The sequence below is a fragment of the Manis javanica genome, chromosome 3 (assembly GCF_040802235.1).
Source record: "Manis javanica isolate MJ-LG chromosome 3, MJ_LKY, whole genome shotgun sequence".
In the NCBI taxonomy this organism is placed as follows: domain Eukaryota; kingdom Metazoa; phylum Chordata; class Mammalia; order Pholidota; family Manidae; genus Manis; species Manis javanica.
In genome coordinates this window covers 55,803,544-55,825,980 of record NC_133158.1, presented here as the reverse complement: position 1 = coordinate 55,825,980, position 22,437 = coordinate 55,803,544, and the positions used below count along the sequence as shown (strand labels likewise).

At 36.3% G+C, this 22,437-nt stretch overlaps 1 protein-coding gene across 7 annotated transcripts in view; it reads right to left on the bottom strand.

Annotated features, from left to right (window-relative positions):
* LRCH3 (leucine rich repeats and calponin homology domain containing 3) overlaps positions 1 to 22,201 on the bottom strand; it is a 113,819-nt gene extending 91,618 nt beyond the window's left edge. The window contains exon 1 of one of the 7 annotated variants that reach the window (XM_073231477.1): positions 21,866 to 22,201. In XM_073231477.1, the coding sequence (XP_073087578.1) occupies positions 21,866 to 22,127 (262 nt within the window). In that variant the 5' untranslated portion in view covers positions 22,128 to 22,201. The remainder of the gene's footprint in view (positions 1 to 21,865) is intronic. The other 6 variants (XM_073231478.1, XM_073231476.1, XM_037013211.2 and 3 more) reach the window with 6 other exon arrangements.
* Between the last annotated feature and the right edge of the window lie 236 nt (positions 22,202 to 22,437).

Here is a 22,437-nt window from a genome sequence, read left to right as displayed (position 1 = left end):
GAGATTATAGGAATAATATCCTTCAACATATGAAGAAATGGTAAACACAAACTATTAAAAACTTATAGAATGTACTCAATTTAAAATAAAAAATAAAATTAAGATCAACTCCCTAAAGAATTATATAAAAATAATTTTAAATATGATTTGATAACTACTTAACAAATCACAATAATACTGTTCATGGTGCTTCCCACAGGCTAACAAATACCAAAGAACATAAACAGTTGCCCTTAAATGAAGACACTGTGATGACTAAAAAAAGTGTGTTACACTTTTGAAACCTTCTCTTTAAACTTACCACATTTAAAAAACACTATATACTTAGGTATTTCCTGTATATTTTCAACCACTATGCCATCTCATAAAAATTTTGTTGTGAATTCAATAAAAGCATTTTTTTAGCTATTAAAAAAATTATGTAACCTGAGGTCAGAAATAAGAAAAATTTCTAATGCTTTTTATTCTAAAGCCATATTATTTTTACGTAAATTGTGGGTTTTTAAAATTGTTTTTATTTTATTTTTTTAATCAAAGGTAGTTACATACAATTTTAAATGACAATTAGTGACTTCTGCTTCCAGGAAAATGAAGCAGTTGTTATTTTTCCCTATTCCTCCTGCTACGTACAACTAAAAAGTCCAGCCATTAAATTGAAAACAAACGTAAGATTCTAAAGGGTTGAAAAAAGATGACTAGGGACTTCAGGACCCAAGGAACAACATAGTGATCAGTTCCCTGCGTTTTCCTTTTGCCTCCTGTATCCTAGCTTGGAGTTGACGTCTCCAAGTTGGTAAGCCAGAAACAACAGCAAAGACAAAAAAGAAAAGAAAAGCCCAAACACAAGCCTGTTTTCTTAAGCCCAAAGACCAGGGCAAGGGGCAAAGGGGCAATTTACCAAGACAGAAAACTTATGAACAATAAGCACTCTACTCCAATCAAACACTTCAGAAAAAACTCTAAAGGCTGAGTAGGCAGCCTAAACTTCCATTTTGCAGGACTGTAACTTCGCATTTCAGTGGCTCCTCCCCAGTTCCTACTGCTGAAGGCAGCTAAGTAGGGAGCTGGGACTTTCATACCTGCCAGGAGGTAACGTGACCCCTGCTCCCCACCATGTGGGATCAGTGGAGACCATCTAGCAGGCCTAAACTTCCACCCCTATCCAGCAGTAATAAGGCACCCTACACCTTCCTGCTGGTGTGATGTCAGGAGGATCTGTAGAGTTGGGGCTTTGACCACAGCCCAGTAGTTGCAGAGGCAGAAAGAAGATATATGGCCTGTCATATGATTACTATTCCTTTTCAAAAAACAATGGCCTTGAAGAACTCTGATTCCTTAGAGGAAGAAAATAATGGGAAGCACAGAGGTTAAACTCAAAAAATTTCAAAATCTTAATCTGATGCTAATTTTAATTTTCTGCATTAGAGTATAAGAATTCAGACCACTTATGACTAGTGTCAATATGAAGTAAGAGGGAAAAAATTGGAGAGGCACACTTCAACAGGAAATGCCGCTGAGCCTATTTGACTTTTGAGTGAAGCAAATTCTTTAACAAGTTCCAGTCCCTGTAATTAACAATCCAAAAAGTCAGGAACAATTTAAACTAGAAGGATCTCAGGATTCAATGATGGGGATGTTGATAACCAAATTCTTAAGCAGACTGCTGGAAATAGGCAATCGGAGAAAATCCATTAATTACTTATTTTGTTTATAAAATTGGAATTCATTCTGAATAACTGACCACTTGATATGACTAATTCAGGGAATATATGTTTTTCTAAGAAAGCTATGAATGTGACAATCGCAACTTCTTTTCCTATTTCTGTTTTCATGTAGCAGCATTTACAGAGATGCTGAAAAGAGCCTCATCATGAGGCAGATGTTAGTTTAAATTAGTTAGAAAATAAAAAATATAGATTATCATCAAAACAGTCATATTTTTAGATCATACAATGGCATCCTTTTATGCTTCTCTACAGCACCTTACAAATTAGAACTTTATGAACACTTTGAGCAAGTTTATTACAATCTCATCACAACAAACTTTAATGGCAGCATGTCTAGACTATTTCACTGTGGCCTTCACTAGGATTAGAAAATCCGGCCATGATACTATAATTTCTTTGCAATGAGGTTTAATTTGTTGTTACCAGGTATTTGTTGAAATTAGTATCACCAGATTAAATGAATGCACTGTCAACTCTTTTTAACATAGTAACATGCAATTGGAAAAATAGAAGCAATTTGTTTTACCATTTGAAAATACTGTATCAATATATGACTTGCATATGTAAATCATAAAGTATTCCTTTTTCATTAAAAGACTAACGCATGTTTTTTGGTTATACAGTTCAACCAAGTGTCCATATTACTTGAGGAATCTGTTTGTGGCTGCATGTCAGCTTAAGAAAAAGACTTTCTGTTGTTGCTGTTATTCTTCTGTTCTTAGCATAAGCCAGAATACTTCCAACCTACAGAGTTTGTGTCCTTTGCTCCATTTATAGTACACTTTCATCTGAAATACTGATAACAGTATTTTGCTACTGGTGTCAGTAAGAAAGGGAAGAATTAAAAAGAGTAAGGGAAGAATAAACCTAAAAATGCTAGTATTTTTAGGTGCATGGGGTTTGATTCCTGATCTTTAATGAGATGTTTTCCAGTCCCATATTAACACTTAATTTCACAATAAGAAATTTCTTATTTGTTGTATTTTATTCTCAACAAATACTGTAAAATGAAAATATTTAAATCTTAGTTCAGACTATTTTATGCAAAATTTTTCAACAATTTCAGTTCAATGAAAGAAATTGAAAATTTGAATTTATAATTTACTGTGGTGGGGGGTTAATTTCTGTCAATACTTGAGATTGTAATCAGCCTTCTTTCATAAGAGTCTCTTTTCTGGTTTAATATTTGATTTGAACATATATTTGTTTTCTTTCTTTTTTAACTTTATGGCCTAAATTTATTGTAACTACATGAAGTAAGCATTTGTTTAAAACTTAACATTCTTGTAAAACTCTCTAAAATGTATGCAGAATTTAAATCATAGCCAAAAGTAATTACCATTACCTCATTTATAATTTTAATCAGCTTTCCAGAAATGATATCCTCATAATGTAACTGTGAAATCAAACTGAGGATCTTACTGGTAAAAATGAGTTATTTTATTAAACAAAAGGACTTAAGATATGCAATACCCAAACAACCTCTTTATTCTACAGTTCAGTCATTTTATAAACTTCAGGAGCCCTAATGCAGTTTTTAACTATGACACTGGTAATCTCATGTATTCTAAGGTCACTAATGATACCCAAAGTTTCCTAAACCCTTACCGGATAGCAATTTGGTCTTACTGTTTATACTTAAATGTTTAAATTTTGCTTCAGAACCCAAACTTCTTTTTTGCAGTAGATGTGTAAAACTGAATACTGACTTTACATGCAGCTTTTGTTGATAATTATTTCTCCACATCTTAAAACAAGGTGTTTTTAGCAACTTTGAGTTTTTTTTTTTATTTCAAGAGGCTCCCCGACCCAAAATTAGTACTTAACTTTGTATTTATTGATACATTTTCAGCACAACTAACTCCAGGTAAATGGATTTTTACTTTTCATTGCAATACTGGATACTTTCACTCATTTAAACTATGATACAGTTGTTGCTTTTTTCTCCTGTTTGTAGTAGTGCTCTGTGAACAGTGTCTTCCAGCACATTTTAAAGAAGAGAACCAATTCAAAAACAGTCAATTACATAGTTTACTTATTAATGAAAGGCTATTTAAAGTGAAAACATATTTTGTATTTGAAATGACCATGTTTTTAAAATTTATTTTTATTTTTTTATTTTGGTATCATTAACATACAATCACATGAACACTGTGGTTACTAGATTCCCCCATTATCAAGTCCCCACCACATACCCCATTACAGTCACTGTCCATCAGAGTAGTAAGATGCTAGAGTCACTACTTGTCTTCTCTGTGCTATACTGCCTCACCCGTGCCCCACCCCCACATTATGTGTGCTGATAATAATGTCCCTTAATCCCCTTCTACCTCCCTTCCCACCCACCCTCCCCAGTCCCTATCCCTTTGGCAACTGTCAGTCCATTCTTGGGTTCTGTGAGTCTGCGGCTGTTTTGTTCATTCAGTTTTTCTTTGTTCTTATGCTCCACATATGAGTGAAATCATTTGGTACTTGTCTTTCTCCACCTGGCTTATTTCACTGAGCATAATACCCTCTAGCTCCATCCATGTTGTTGCAAATGGTAGGATTTGTTTTCTCCTTATGGCCAAATAATATTCCATTGTGTATATGTACCACTTCTTCTTTATCCATTCATCTACTGATGGACACTTAGGTTGCTTCCATTTCTTGGCTCTGTAAATAGTGCTGTGATAAACATAGGAGTGCATATGTCTTTTTTGAAACTGGAATCCTACATTCTTAGGGTAAATTCCTAGGGGTGGAATTCCTGGGTCAAATGGTATTTCTATTTTTGAGTTGTTTGAGGAACCTCCATACTGTTTTCCACAATGGTTGAACTAATTTACATTCCCACCAGCAGTGTAGGAGGGTTCCCCTTTCTCCACATCCTCGCCAGCATTTCTTGTTCCTAGTCTTTTCTATGTTGGCCATCCTAACTGGTGTGAGGTGATATCTCATTATGGTTTTAATTTGCGTTTCCCTGATAATTAGCGATGTGGAGCACTGTTTCATGTGCCTTTTGGCTATCTGAATTTCTTCTTTGGAGAAGTGTCTGTTCATATCCTCTGCCCATTTTTCAGTAGGGTTACTTGCTTTTTGGGTGTTGAGGCATGTGAGTTCTTTATATATTTTGTATGTTAACCCCTTGTCTGATATGTCATTTACAAATATATTCTCCCATACTGTAGGATGCCTTTTCATTCTGTTGATGGTGTCCTTTGCTGTACAGAAGTTTTTTAGCATGATATAGCTCCATTTGTTCATTTTTGCTTTTGTTTCCCTTGCCCAAGGAGATGCATTCAGGAAAAAGCTGCTCATGTTTATATTTAAGAGATTTTTGCCTATATTTTCTTCTAAGAGTTTTATGGGTTCATGACTTACATTCAGGTCTTTGATTGATTTCGAGTTTACTTCTGTGATGGGGATAGACAATAATGCAGTTTCATTCTCTTGCATGTAGCTGTCCAGTTTTGCCAACACCACTTGTTGAAGAGGCTGCCATTTCTCCATCATATATCCATGGCTCCTTTATTGTATATTAATTGACCATACATGCTTGGGTTTATATCTGGGCTCTCTAGTCTGTTCCATTGGTCTATGGATCTGTTCTTGTGCCAGTACCAAACTGTCTTGATTACTGTGATTTTGTAGTAGAGCTTGAGCTGGGGAGCAAAATCCCCCCCACTTTATTCTTCCTTCTCAGGACTGCTTTTGAAATGGTCATGTTTTTAAAAAGAAGCACCTATTGTCATGTTCTCATAAAGTCTTTTAGATCAGTTTGACAATCATCTGCTTTTGAAATGAATGCCTATTGCCAGAGTAAAGGTCTCCTTTTTTAACACCATGAAGCATTTAATTGTTCTATCCCTCCATCCACCTTCTATCCACCATGTGGACAGTGCACTGTGCCCCAGGGCTAGCATCCATTAGGGTAGTCAAAGTTTGAAGTCTAGTGCTTAATAAACCAAAAAAGTCTTACTGTAAAAGCTATCAAGGATGATGGACTATAAGAAGGCCTATATACCATGCTTTATCAGTTTGTGTATGTGCGTGTATATATATATATATATATATATACTCAGAAAAAGCAAAAATGTAATGAATGACTTGGACAACAGCTCCCCCTCCTACCCCTGCCACATTATATTTTTCACATATGCTAGGAGAGTGGGATGCTGAAAAATGTATGTAGGCTGTCAAGATCTTGGTACATGTTTCCAAAGCTGGGCCATGAAAAAAATATTAAAGAAATTTCAAGAGGAATGAAAAATTAAATCAAGCTTGGAAGTTTGATGCATGATATGCTCGGACCATGAGGATATTTTATCCTAGAACAAGGGAACTGGTGTCATACTTCCTTTTTGCATACTGTACCCTCCCCAAAAAGGCCCTTTCTCTTTTTTTAATAGACTGGTGTAGAAGGTGCTCAATTTGGTGGACCATTGCGGCACTGGGTTAGAATAACTAGGGTCAACCATTTGCTTATCAGACTCTCTGGAAAAAAAGAGCAACCTCATTTACCTGATTAGCTGTAAAGCAGGACTTCCCACACTATAATGTTCTCAGAATTACTTGGAGATCTTTTTAAAATGCAGATTCTAATTCTGGGATGTGGTCTGAAATTTTGCATTTCTCTTAAGATCCCATGTGCTGGTCCACAGACAGTACTTAAAATATTAAAACTTCACAGAGCAATAGTACATTCTTTAAAATTTCAAAAGAAGATGCTATTTAACAGTAATATCCTAGGAAAAGCTAGGCACACTATTTAAAATAATAATTATGATTCTGAATAGTATTTATCAACCAAGAAAATAGACAAACCTGTGTTACTGAAACCAAAAAATGACCAAGAATTTTTGAATCCACAAATGCACGAAGCTCACGAAACCTCAAGTAAGATAAATACAAAGAAAGCCACATCATAATCAAACTGCAGAAAATCAAAGGCACAAACAGTAAACAGAGAAGAAGCAAATGTTACCTTAAATATATAACTGTTCAAAAGGGAAGATGTAAGAAGACAAAGGATGCAGAAATTTCTTGAAGCAATGCTATAGGTGAGGGGGAATTTCTTGTATAGCATGTGTAAAACAAACCAGTGTGTATATGAAGTGGGGGTGGGGTAGTTAGTAATGGATGAGCTGCTCATCCTTAAATAAAAAACAAACTGAAGAATGTTTTTCAACAGAAATTACATAAGCCAAAAGACAATGTAGTAACACTCTTAAGGTACTTAAATGGAAAACAAACCCTAAGCAAAAATTCTGTACCCAGGGGAAAAAGTGAAGGCAAAATGATTATCAGACAAAACAAAATAAAAATTCTGAAAGAATCCAGTATCAGCCGACCTAGACAGGTTTCCCGTACATGTAGTTGGAGGCCATTCATTCATTTATTCAAGTCTATGAGGCTGTACTATGTGGTACATTATTGTCAATGCTGGGCTTACAGACCACGTTGCTCTTCTAGTGAAGCTTGTATTTAATGGAGTAAACAACCCATAGGGACATAGCACTAAGAAACTAAAGACAGCACTGAGGGAAGGTGGGTTCAGGGCACTTGGATGAGGTTTATCATAAACACCTCCATAGTGAGTTTTAGGGGTGAGAAGCTAACGTTTATCGTTTATTTACTATGAGCTAAGAATTACTCTAAGTGCCTCATACGTATTTACTCATATTTGAGCTAAAGTCTAAAGGATGAGAGACATTCACTCACAAGCAAAAAGATTTGGAGGAAAGGCACTCCATGAAGAGAGGGAAACAAGTACAAAGACCACAGAGGGAAAACAAGTATGAATTTGATAATGAATGGACTAAGATTTAATGGGCTAGGTCCCAAAATGAATCAAGTTAAGGCTTAAGTAGTAGGCAAAGGTCACACATTTGGAATTTAAAAAATTCCATAGGGCAGTGGATAACTCCTGTAGCATTTGGTTTGATTTTAAAGGAAAATGACATTTTTAAAACATCATTTTAGGCTGCTGTATGGAGAACATTTACAAGAGTAAGAGTCGAAACAGGAAAACTAGTTAGGAGGCTACCGCAGTAGTTCATAATGACAAATGATGGATCTTGGGCTAGAGTTTCAGCAAAGGAGACAGAAGTGGACAGAGTTAGAATACGTTGAGGCAGACATGATTTGCTAATAGACTGCAGAGGGTGGGAGAAAAAGGATCCTCCAGGTTTGGGCATGGATGGTGGTAACACTAACTGAGATGAGTTCCTACTTAAGTGAAAGGACGATGGCAACATTTAACTACAGGAGAAGGCTGTTGTTGGTTTCCTCCCTCCATCTGTTTTTTTTTTTAGTTGGGGAGGGAGTAGAGGCAGCAGATTGAGAGCCCTTTCCACTCAATGTACATATGAGATGCTATACTAAGACATCTAGTGGGAATATCAAGTAGGCAACTAAATATGCAAGTATGGAACTCCAACATAAGGTTAAGGCTAAAATTGTTTGTTGAATGAATACACCTCAGAATCAAAGCTGCCTCATGAAAAAGTGAAGAGGGAGGGGCACAACTTAACTCACACCCATGCCAAAGAACAACCTCTGCAGGGACTCCTCAAAACCCCTAGCCCTCTTAAGTCTTAAGAACTCCAAAATAGTCTGCTCGCTTTTTCCTAAATGAGGAAAGATAATAAAGATTGACCTTAGCCAAATGACTAAACAGTAAAGAATTGAGGCTAAAACACCAAAATCTTCTTACTTCCAAAATAACATTGTCCCTATGCCACCCCCATCCCGTCAAATCATGGTGAGCAGCTCATCCATTACTAACTACCCCACCCCCACTTCATATACACACTGGTTTGTTTTGCACATGCTATACAAGAAATCCCCCCTCACCTATAGCATTGCTTCAAGAAATTTCTGCATCCTTTGTCTTCTTACATCTTCCCTTTTGAACAGGTTATACCTCTCTATCCTTGGACTCCATACATTAGGTGCCTCTCATTGCCCATGTAACATTTCTTTTATTAGCCTAAAATGCTTTTAGATATTTAGCATTAAACCCCTTTTCTCCTACTTAAAGATAACATTAAGAGGCTAACCACTGTTTGAATCAGTAGTCTCCAAGGAGGGAGAGTGAGTCTGCTATCCAAGGGATATACAAAATAATCCACTGGAGTATGAAAGAAAAACACTGGAACTTTTATTTCTATTTGTTTAATTTCTCCTTTAAATTTTATATTTTACGTATATCTTATAATACATACAATTTTAGTGTATTGGTACATATAATATGCAAAAAAACCTCAAACATACATTGTAAAAAATGTTTTACTAGGGACCACTGGCTGAAATGACAGAATACTGTCCCTAAGTATGGGGATTAGGGACAATGCAGATACTTGGAAGGACAGGAGGTAGGGAACATTGTTCATCATTCTTCTCCCCAAATTAATGCAGACTCCAGATTTTAAAAAGAAACTGAGGATACTCTCAGAATAAAAAAGAAAAACTGAAGCTACTCCTGGAAAAGTCTAATAAATCTTTTTCTTCTATTAATACAGAAAATTAATACTAATTACAGTCAGTAAACTGCCTATCATTTAATGCTTACTGTGCATTATGATAATTATATACTCTACTAAAGACTTACTTGGTTACTTGATTTAAAATTAAATATAATTTGTAGTAGACACATGCCTTTTTTTTAAGGCTGCCCAAGATCTGAACACTATTCCTATGTTTGGGAAATCCAATACTTGATGAAATAGAGTTCCTTCCTCAACAGAAGCTGAAAAATGCCACAAAGTATACTTGCTTTCCCAGCCTTTCTTGCAGCTAGGGGCACTGACACATGATCCAGTTTCCCCCAGACAGACACATCCTTCCCTAACCTTGAACTGAAAGCAGAGTGGTAACAAAAGATCCCCATTTCCAGAGGCAGTGGAAAAAGTTCCTGTACTAATGCATAGTGTCCACTATCACTGGTGTTGGTACAAGCTGAGGTGTCCATCCCCAGTGCCCGTACTGGAGGTGTCTTTGAGAACAAGTTCTGTCACATAATTTTGGGTATTGCTCCCAGTTACCTACCATACTAGCCTGGTTCTTCGATCCTCCAAGAGATTTTGTGGACTATTCATAAACACAGTTGGTTTCTGTTGCTTATAACTAAGAACACTGACTACCCATACACGCTCAATTTTCAGTTTATTTTTCATGTAAATTGGTTACCTACTCATAACTATAACAACACAGTTCTTCAGTGACACTACCTTTAAAACAAACCAATCTTTCAGTGTTTTCTATACCAAAGTTCCCAATTTTGCAAAATAAGGTGTTTTTTTTTTTACACTTTTTAAAATATATAACATTTTCAATGGGATAAATCTTTGGCTTTTCTAATCAAGATTTCTTGAAGATGTGAAAAATTACTAGCTTCCTAAATGAAATTTAGAGTAAAGCAGCAAAATCTCAATAATAATTTTCCAAGTATGGTTCTTAGACCACATGCACCTAGAACCATCAGATTGCTTGTTAAAATGCAGCTTAAAGGAATCTGAATCAAATTCTTTAGGGTCTGGATGCAGAAATGTACATTAAAAAAAAAATGCCAGCAGTTATTTTATACATTAAAGTTTAAGAACCAACAGGCTACAGTTTGCCACTTGATCACAGACGGCCAGAAATTACAGTGTTACCAAGATAGAAAAAGCATCACATTGTTGTCAGGCTACAATGCTCCTTGGACAATTGAGGCTTGCATAATTATCAATGTTATAAATACTGAATATATATGGAAAATCTACCTCACTGTAAGGAGCTTAAATTTTTTTTAAATTTCTTTTATTAGCAAATCAAGGTCTTAATTTGAAATTTTTCAAAGACCTAGAAATTCTCATTGCCTCCAGTTACATTATGGGGGAGTGACTCTTAGATCCTCTATGACACCAATTAAGAGGATCTGAATGCCCGGCTTTTTGACATCAAAGGGAAGCATATTTACTAGTATTATCCTTAAGAATGTTTTGATTGAATTCTACTGCATCCTTGAAGCCCCAACGGTCCCATTAAACCCAGGATTACAGAGGTCCATTGTCATTATTTCCAAAGCTAAGAAAGTGAATAGGCTCTTCATCATTTCGATTTCACCTTCTCATTCACTTAACTATCCATTCATTCAAAAAACACTCAGACGGCACTGGCATTGTATTAGGTGTTGTACAACAGAAGAGAGTTGATAGGTGGAATCCCCCCAATATTTCCCTAGGGGAAAGATGTCCCTAATCCCTGAAACTGTGAATATGAAATATACTGATTGTGTTCCTTATGTGGCACAAGGGATTTTGCAGATATAATTAAGATTACTAATCAACTGACTTTGAATTAAGCAAAGAGTGGCTAGACCTAATCTCATCAGATGAGCCCTCTGGCTGGTCCAGAAGAGAAAATCAGAGATTCAAAGCACCAGAATATGACACACCACTGCTGGCTTGAAGGTGGAGGGGACCATGTTGTAAGGAATGTAAGAAGCCTACAGGACCTCAGAGTGGCCTGAAGCTGAAGCTGACAATCAGCAAGGAAATGGCTACCTCATTTCCAGTACTTCAGAAATACCCCCATCCCACTCACTGCCCCTTTCCTAATTTTAACATTTTCCCTCTACCCTGGAGGTAACCATTATCCTGACTTTTATGGTAGTCATTGCCTTGTTTTTCTTAACAGTTTTAGCACTTAAATATGATTTTGCTTGTTTTGGAACTTTACTTAAATGTGTTTGTGCTGCATATATTGTGTCATATTTCATTTGCTCAACATGTTTTCAAGGCTCATCCATGTAATTACATGTAGTTGTAACTCACTCATTTTCACGGCTGTGAAATCATATTAAAAAATACACCACAACTGATTTATCCATTCTACTGGCAATCATTTGAGTTGTTTTTATTTTGTCAAATATGAACAATGCTGGGAACATTCTTACACATATATCCTGGTGTATATATACATACATTTCTTTAGGGTATATATCTATCTCAGAATCTGGAATTTCTGTGTCACAGAAATGTGCATTGTCACAGACTATGCATTTTTCAACTAAACTAGGTGTTTTCAAAGTCAGTGCACCAATTCATACCCATATCAGCATTACATGAGTGTCCCCAATGCTCTCCTTTCCAGTACATGGTACTGCCAGCTTTTCGAGTAGTACTTCAATTTGGTGTTAGTTTCCATTTCCTTTATTACTGAGGTTGAGAACTTTTTCACATATTTATTGGTAATTTAGAACTCCTCTTTACTGAAGTACCAGTTCAAGTGTTTTCTGTTTTCTACTGAGTCGTCTTCTTGTTTATAGAAATTCTCTATATATTCTAGATATCATTTGTTTGTTATATTTATTGGAAATCTTATTCTGTGATTTATTTTTTTACTCTCTATGACGTGCAGACTATTTTTTTAAAACCTGTTTTTAATAGCAAAATGTATTACCTAGTTTTTGAAAGAAATAAATTTAATAAACCAGTTAGAATCCTAGGTTTAAGATTTCCTTCAAATAATAAAAATCTCAAAATTCAGAAGAACAAGGAAGAAAGTTAAAAGTGAGGAAATATTTTAAATTTGATGATTCTAAAATTAGCAGCACTGCATTTGATATTGCTGGCTACTTCAGGAATTCAAAATAATGTTCCCTTGTGTGAATTATATTTACCATGTATTTTTTTCCAAGCTTGAATGGAATAACTGCTTCATAAATGAACTGAAAAAAAATGAACATAAATATTACTGTTTAAAGGTCATTATTTCTTGTTATATGAGATTATTAACCATCCAGTCCCCCAAATACAGCTACTATAAAAAGGAAATGGACCCTAGGAAATTCTTGGCCACAACAATGTGGCCTTTCTTCTAGTCTCAACCTTGATTCTGTGGTGATCTATGACTCTTCTCACCCCTCCTTAAGGCACCATCTTGCTATTTGCCCTTCCTATTTAAAAAAGAGTGCCAGTACAGTTGAGTCTAGATTTTCACCTTGACATGAAATTTAAATATTATTTCAGACATCTTTACACAGTCACGATCCTCCCGTGTTCTCTTGGCCTCTGCCTCTCTTTATAAAGCGTGTGTGCATGTGTGTGCTGCAGGAGGGACAGAGGGAAGGACAAAAGTAGTAGAAGTCTTTTTACCTCATAAGTCATCTCTATTTTGTCAGCACAGTATGAGAATTGCGCCATTCTTCGGGCAGAAGAGAAAGAAGCGTGTGGATAAGAACATATTATAGCCACAGGATTTCTCATTTCAAATGAGAAGTGAAGTTGTAAGGGGGAGAGTTATAAATGTTGTTGCCTGAGAAGTGTTCTTAGCATCCCACATTTCAATTCAATATGCATATTTCCATAGAAACTTTGTTACAAACAGTATTATAGGCAATATTATATCCATACTTCTGAAACTGGGATATGCATGGGGGGCTGAATTACAGAAAAATAACTGAATAATTATAGAAACGTATTTGGTTTGGTTTTCCCTAACAGTTGGTAATTTGAAACCATAGATTTGTCTCAAAAGAAGCATGAAAATAGTGGAATTATTAAGAAAATGCCAAGTCTCAGATTTCAAGTTCCCTACTGAGGAACTTCAAGCACCCTACCCCAGACTTTTCTGAGGTTAAGTACTTCAACAGAAATTTACGTCATTAACACATACACACATTCCTTATAGAGAAAAATATGTGAGAGACCATGGCTGTTAGGTATAAAGAGGTATAAAATATGAGTAAGCTGACTTTCGTGTTTAGAAAAAAAATACTACGTTTTTATGGGTCCTATAAACTCAGCTCTGCTACATACAATATGTAACACTGTTCCTATGAGGAACTGCTTTTGAAATTCTGTTTGTGAATTAAGTTTTTTTAATTATATACAATTTGTTAGAACAATTCCACTTCCAGGAATTTACCCAAAGGAACTATTAACAGATGTGAGCAAAGAATTATACTAAAGGATGTTCATAGTGTTTTCTATAATAAGAAAAAATTAGAAATAGCTTAAATGCCCAGTATGGGATTAAGTACAGATATGATTAAATACTCTGCAGTCATTAAAATTCTACTATAAGAAAATGTTAATAGATGTGACATAACATTTCTAATATACTATAAGACGGAGAAAAGCAAACTACAAAAAGCTGATGACATGTTTTTCAATATACATATACATGCATTAAAAAAATACCTAGAAGAATATGTCAGAATATTCAATAGTTTAACTATGCAGTAGAGTTGTTCCTTTCCCCCCCATTTCTCCTTTGTGTATTTGTTTTTCTGAATTTTCCATAGTAAATATGTATTACTCTTATGAAAGAAGTCAAACACACAGGAGTTTATATACACTCACAAAGACCCTCTGATTCTTTATCAAGTGGTTTTATGACAAAAGGTAGAAATGGAAAAAATAAATCCTTTCCCCTTGAAAAATTATTTTTATTGTTATGGAAAATATTACACTACTCAAGATGCACTGAATACAGGACAAAGAGATATCATCTCTTACCTATCAGACTGAGAGATCAAAATGAATGAGAAGATCAGTGGGTGCAAAGTACAGAGTACCCATACACTGCTGGTATAAATCTATGCTGCACAACCCTTCTGGAAGGGCAATTTTACAATCTGTATAAAAAACCCTAAAATTGTGCAAACCTTCTAACCAATTTTATTTCTAGGAAATTTATCCTAAGGAAATAATTGGATAAGTCTGCAAAGACATACATACTAGGCTATTTTCAGCAATATCATTTGTAACAGAGAAAGCTGAAAACAATCTCAATGTACATCAACAGGGTAAATTAAATGACAGCTTATCTATACAGAGGACTATTAAAATGTTTTAATTATGTTACAGATCTCTATTTCTGATGTATCTCTGTAGTGAAAAATACTCATAGAACATCTTTGTATGATCCCTCTTTTAAATTTAAAAAAAGTAAGAATTTATATTCATGAAAAAAATGTTGAGAAGATTTCTCAAACCAGTGTTTACTATTAGTTATTTCTGGTAAGTGAAATCATGAATGATTTTTAGTGTCTTCCTTATAACTTTCTGTACTACAATGAACATATACAACTCAATATCAGAAGAAATGATTTTTAAAGTCTACTAAATTGAACCACTCTGGTTAATTAAATTAGTTTTGTTGTTTTCTATTCTTTCCTCATTTCTAAAGCTCTTAGATGATTTTTCCTGATTTGAACACATACTACTCAGTGGATGGTCAATGTGTCAAATATATAGTTAATTACCTCTACTAACAAAGATGACATACTTAAATGGCAGACTTTGCTAACAAGATTTTATTTCTAAAAAAAAAATTATATATCCTCCCAGCCCTGAAATACTACTAAGGATCTTGTAACTATGACTGAGCCCATTTGGAGCCACCTCCTCCCTTTGCCTCTGTCTTCTCAACCATTATTTAACAGTGTTTTTAGCTCCAGTCACCACGGTGGACTACTGTCTTCATAGTGATATTTAAAAATTGCCAATAGAAGTATGATGTATAAAATAAATAATACAGAAGAAAATTTCAATTCTATTCAAAACTATATGCCCCAACATTACTGTTCAATACAACTTTCTGCAGTAATGGAAAGGTTCTATTATCTGTGCTGTCCAACACAATAGAGGGCAGATCTGTTTAATGTGCTATCCAATATATACTGTCCAATGTGTGGCTACTGAGAAACTGAAATGTGGCTAGTGTGGCTGAGGAACAAAAATTTAAAACGGTAACTTTAATAACCACCTATGGCTGTAGTTACCAACCATATTGGACAGCACTGCTCTAGAAAAATTCACAGTACACATACTGTGGTTGATACAAAATATATATGAATAAGGATTCAAGAAAAATACAGTTTCCACTTAAGACCTGGCACTTCGATGCATTATTTCCAAGACTAACAAAACTATAATTTGGTGGATTACAGATTGCTTCCTTGAAAAATTAAATGGCCTTTAAGCAATTCTCATTATTCTTTACCTAGGAAATCGGCATCCACTGCTGGAAAGTCTCAATTCTCATGGCTTCAATAATTGCATTACCTTGGCTCATCCACCACATCTCAATTTGTTTTCTTTTTTTGGGTAATCTTAGCCTCCCCACTCTGCCTTCTATCATAGGCTTTTCCCCAAAGTCCTTGGTGTCTTGTTTTCCGTCTTCTACTCAAAAGAGATTTTTGGCAGCTTCAACTATGACCCCTAATTGCCTTCTGCAAAACAGCACCACCTCACTACAAAACCTTAAACACATCATTTAACCTCTTTGAGATGGTTTCTCATTTGTAAAATAATTTGTGTGGTTACTAATCTTCCTTCAGCTTTAGGATTCTCTGAATTCTGGTGCAGGCCCAGTGACAGAACTTTGTTTCTGGTTTTCTCTCAGACTGATTCCTCTTCTCACCTTTTTAAATGCTACTGTACCCCAATGTTGTCAGTGACCAGCTTTTCCACTCTCCACACTCTTTCTCCAAGAATCTCATGAACTCATTATGACTCTAGCAAATTCAGGCTTTGCCCTAACTTCTCTCTTAAAGCTCCAGATTTACACTTCTACTTGCTGCACAGGGTTAACTAGATCTGCTACCAACCCTTAAAGGTATCAGGAAAACCAAATAGGTACCAAACTTGTCAGTATGGCTTAGTGTTCAAAACCAGAGTTTTATTTAGGATCGGATGTACGTGAATTTGAATCTCAGTTCTGTCCCTTATTAGCTGTGTGACCTTGATCAAATTAATCTCAAGTCCCCATTTTAAATGGGGTTAAAAATAGTACTTACAACTCATATGGTTGTTGAACATGTTTTTATATATACATGTTTTTATATATACAGCTAAATATAATACCTGGAATATGCTAATAGCTCAATAAACGTTAGCTACTATCATTATCAGCAGCATTACCATCTCTTGCTTGTCCTCCAGGTCTAAGAGCTCAGTCATCTTTGATGCATTCTTTAATTTAAAAAAAATTCAGTCAGTATTTGTACATTTTCACTTTCTAATATGTTATTTGTTCCCTCATAGATTTGTATTATTATTTCTGCTACACAACTAGATTACTAGATTTTTTTAATGCTCACAAGGTAAAGTCTCTTTTTATTTTTGATTCCTCTGCATTACCTAGCATGATACCTGGCTGATAAAAGTCTTGCTATTATTACACAATTCAATAAACTTTGCATCTATTTATTTATTCCTCCAGTAGGTCCCTTGAATTCTCTGAGCGCAGGGAGGGTCGGTCCTCTTTGTATGTCTACACCTGCCAAAAACCCTTAATAAACGTTTGTTGAATGAATGAACATTTGTCTCCCAGTTTCTAAACCTATCATCAGTCTAGCCTCCTCATATGCAATAAGTAGCTCTAATAATCTCTGATCCAACCATTTACTCTAACCAAACTGGCCTCACCACAACACTATCAAGAGTAATCTCACTGTAAAGTCAGGACTCTTATTTTGTATCAAAAAATTCTACTACTAAGGAGAAAAGGGAATTTATTAGCCTGCAAAATTTGAAAGTCCAAGGATAGCACAATATTAAGGCCTGGCTTGATCCAAAGGTTCAAATGTGAACTTGGTCTCATTCTTTCCATCTTTTGGCTTTGCTTTCCATTTATTGGCAAGTTCCAGGCTCACATTCTAGTTACTCAGCAACCCCAGCATTCAAAACAAGCCTCTTTCTCAATAGTTCCAATAAAAAATTCAGAATGACACTCATGTGTGCTGACTGGAAAATATGTCCATCTCTGAACAACCACTGTGGCCAAAGGGATGGCTACATTGATTGGAGGCCTGAGTGAGGTGCCCACCCTTATATCAGGGCAGGATCCATGTAACTGAGAGGCACGATTCCCTAGGAAAACTGAGGTATTGTTATTAGATGAAAAGGGAATGGCATGATGGACTGAGAAAATTTACTGATGTGCTCTAGATGCTAAGAGTTTTTTTGCATGCTGCCCACCACTACCTGTAATGGCTTCCCTTCTCTGTCTACCAAAATCCAAGTTACCTCCTTTCTGTCCCAAGAAATCTGATTTTTTTTTTTGTCTATTTTCCTGTCTATTGTATCAAGTCATCCATTCCCAAAAATTTTTCTTCTAAAGATCTACATTTTAAACAAACAGAAAGGGAAAACCTCAAGAAAATATTCCTGATGAATTCTAATCATGTCAAATGATAAATGGTATGGGTGATCTGCGCTATTTCTTAGAATGTCAACTCTTGAAGGATAACAGCTCTGCCAGACACATTATGAAGAACAGACAGGGTAGCAACTTGGATATACATAGCATTCAAATAATTTTCTTGGCTTTAAATTTTAAAAAGCCTAAACAAAACATTTTAGCTAACACAAGCTGGGTCTGAATTCATCAAAATACTGTTGTACAACAGGTAGACTATGGTTTTGTAGTTACCTCAAACTAGGCTCAAATCCTGGCTAATATCACCTTCCTTGGCCTTTAGTTACAGATGTTTGAGCAAATTATTTAATTTCTCCAAACCTTAGTTTCACTATCTGCAAAAACAGCAACAGTAATACCTATCGGTACATAGGGGGCTGTGTGGCATAGTGGAGGGAAAAGAGTTAGATGGACCCAAAATTCTACCACTAATACTAGTATGTGACTCAGTGATTCCTGTGCAAAATGAAGATAATAATATTTAATCCATTGCTTGTTATGAACATTTAACATGGCAATATATTTTAAAACACTGGACACAATGAAGAGCGGTGAATTCAATAAATTGTTATCTGCATCAAATTATGTTTAAGATAATTCAAAGAACAATTCAGTTTTTGTATTTACCAAGGCCTGCCAATGATTCTTATACTTAGTGATATTTCTAATGTGAGAAATGAAAATAGGTTATCAAATACTTGTAATTTTTTAACACTTTTTACCAAACAAAATGTCAAAAAAAATTGGTTTCTACTGAAACTATTAAAGTAATTTTTTAAAAAACACTGGACAATAACAAATTAAAAATGCAGAGCTAAAAGGGAAAAATTCATTGGGATTATTTTCCTTCCTGAATGCCCTTCGATTTTCTTTGTTAATAAAATATCTCCTAAAGGCAAAACATGTTGGTCCTAGAACTATTTAAAAGCAGGTAAGTAAACCTGAAATGGATCAAAGACCTAAATTTAAGACATGAAACCATAAAACTCTTAGAAGAAAACATAGACAAAAATCTCTTGAACATAATAAGCACACGCAATTTTTTCCTGGACACATCTCAGACAAGGGAAACAAAATAAAAACTGAACAAGTAGGACTACATGAAACTAAAAAGCTTTTCTGTACAGCAAAGTTCACCATCAGCAGAACAAAAAGGCAACCTACAGTATGGGAAAATATATTCACAAATGATTTATCCGATAAGGGGTTAATATCCAAAATATATAGAGAACTCATATGCCTCAACACCATAAAAAAAAAATAACCTGATTAAAAAATGGGCAGAGGACCTAAACATTTTTCCAAAGAGGAAATACAGATGGCCAACAGGCACATGACAAGATGCTTCACGTCACTAATCATCAGGGAAATGCAAATCAAAACCACAAATGAGAAATCACTTCACACCAGTTAGACTGGCTGCTATCCAAAAGACAAGAAATAACAGGTGTCAGCAAGGATGTGCCAAGAAATGGGGACCCGCCTACACTGTTGGTGGGAATGTAAATTGGTGCAGCCACAGTGGAAAGCAGTATGTAAGTTCTTCAAAAACTAAAAACAGAAATACCATATGACCCAGTAATTCAACTTCTGGGAATTTACCTGAAGAAAACAAAATCCCTGATTAAAAAAGATATATGCACTCCTATGTTTATCACCACATTATTTACAATGGCCAACTTATGGAAGCAACCTAAGTGTCTGTCCATCAATAGATGAATGAATAAAGATGTGGTACATATACACAATGGAATGTAATTTAGCCATAAAAAATCCTGCCATTTGCAACAACACGAATGAATCTAGAGGGTATTATGCTCAGTGAAATAAGCCAGGTGGAGAAAGACAAATACCATGATTCACTTACTTGTGGAATATAAAAACAAAACAAAACAAAATGAAGAAAATACCAGTAGACTCATAGACACAGAGAATGACTGACTGGTGGTTACCATGGGGAGGGGTTCAACTGGATGAGTAGGGAGGGTGAGGGGCATAAATGGCACAAAATTTCTCAATCATAATATAAGTTGGTCACAGGTACAGTAGTACAGCATGGAAAATATAGCCAATGATTCTGTAACATCTTCCTATGTTGACAAATAGTAACTGCACTAGTGGAGGCGAGGATTTAATATGGGTAACTGTTGAACCACTGTGGTATATACTTGAAACCAATATGAGTGAATTTCAACAATACTTCAATTTTAAAAGAAAAGCAGGTAAGATAATGAGCTACATAAGTTGTGATCAACTCGTTCTTCAGCTTCAGGCTCAATGTAGTAATCCTGAAATGACTCATACCAATGTAAATCACTATGCTATCAGTCTCAACAGCCATATGACCACAGCCATCTCTCAAACAGAATCAGGAAATCTGGGATATGAATAACAATTTTAGATGTCAACTATCAGAACACATGCAGAAAGGCAAGTGGCTTTGCATATTTACCTAAGCAAGAAAGTTTATATTTTTTTGCAGAATGATAATAAAATTAAACTATTTCAGTGCCACTGTTTCCAAAAAGAAATTAAATAAGTAGGCATTTAATTTCTTACACTAGAGCAAACGTTTCTTTAGGAAGAATAGTTTCTCTTAATAATTTAACAATTCTGTTTATTTTTCTAACATGAGTGAACCGTATGTAATACCCATCAATCTTTAATGAGTGCGTAAACATAGGAAAGGTATTAAATCCAAGATATTAAAAATAAAATAAATAAAATGGAATAAATTAAGACACAAAGTACTATACATTCTTTGGTTGCAAAAATGCTATATGTAAATTACTTAACTACATCATACTATTAAAGGCAAAACATGTTGGTCTTCCAACTATTAAAAGCAGGTAAGTAAACTTGAAACGGATCAAGAACTAAATTTAAGACATGAAACCGTAACACTCTTAGAAGAAAACATACACAAAAATCTCTTGAAATAAATTATTTAACTACATCATTTGGGTAACTGTTAAACCACTGTGGCATATACTTGAAACCAATATTATTGCATAACAACAAAACTTCAATTTAAAAAGAAAAGCAGGTAAAATAAAATTAGAGATTATTAAATTCCATATACTGTTCCATTATTAAATCTGTGTAAGGGATTTCTTTCCCATTGTTTTGTGTAAAACATGAATAGACTCAGTTTTTAATCTACTCCCTGAGGAAGCTGTATTTTAAACACAAGAAAACGATATTACGTTAAACACATCAGTCACCACTTATTGTTCTCTACAACTAAGACAACCAAACAATACCAAAATTCCTATATTTTCCGTATTCAAAAATATGCATAAAGAAAAGTAAAGCATTCAATGTACATAATGTCAGACACTCTACACATCTTTTAAGTAGTATTCAACTTTTTTCTTTTCTTTAGAGGGTGACGTTATGGGGAGAAGAAAGTAATGGAAGTCTGAGGGTGGACTCTATATAATAGTTGTTTTTACAAGTACATTTGGTAAGTCAACTAGATGAAACTGGAGAAAAAAAGGTTACAGCGTTCGGGTTCACATTAAAAAATCTCGAAAAATTGCCAGTGCTCAGATCAATGCTACTCTGACATACTAAGAGCGCGCCGCAATCCCAAATCTTTATTGAAGTCAACTTCGCATCCCAAGTCCGAAAGGGCCTGCAGAGGCCGGGGCGGGGCGGGGCAAGGGTCTACCTCAAGAGCGGCGTTAATTTTCATGGAGTAAAACTCCACGGATCAACTCCCTAAGGTCCTCCTTCCGGAGAGGTGCTGCTCGCCGCCGCCTCGCCCCTGGCTCGGGGTCTGGCCCGCAGGCCCGGGGGCTGGTGTGTTGGGTCGGTCGGCTTCTCCCCGTTACTCGGGTCCTGACCAGGGGCTATGGGACCGGTGGCTGTAACCATCCCCGAGATCCCCCACCGGCCGGGGCGGCCTCCCGCCGCGCCTCGCGCCTCGAGTCGGCAGCGAAGCCCCCTGTGCCGCTCACCCGCCCGGGTCGTGTCCGTCAGGTCGTGGTTGGCCGCTCCCCGGGGAAACTCCCTCAGTTTCCGGCCGCTCAGGCTCAGCACCCCGGTTACCGCCGCCTCCTCCAGCGCTCGATCGAGGGAGCGGCTCCACGAGCCGGGGCCAGGACCAGGGCCTGCCCCGGAGCTTGGGCCGCAGTTAACACTGGAGAGGTTACTTCCCGCAGCAACTGGGCCAGAGTACTCCGCAACCGCGGCCACAGCGACCAAGCCCGCGGCCGCCATTTCCCAGCCGACAATTCTCCGGCCTGCCGGCTCGGCGCATGCGCTGCCAGAACTGATGGGTGGGCGGGGAAAGGGGCCAACGGACCCCGGACGGTTCCCATGATGGGCAGGGCGGCAGTGCCCCTCCGCACGTCCAGGCACTTGCCTCCGCCCACATGTAGGTTTAAAAGTGAAATTAAAACGGAACTCACAAATCTGGAGCAGCCCACCCTCTAGGCACCCAATAGCATTTCTAAACTGCTTCTACACAAGCACTTGTTTCAAACAACGCTACTCACCAAAACTTCTCTACCTTCCTCCCTCAGTACGA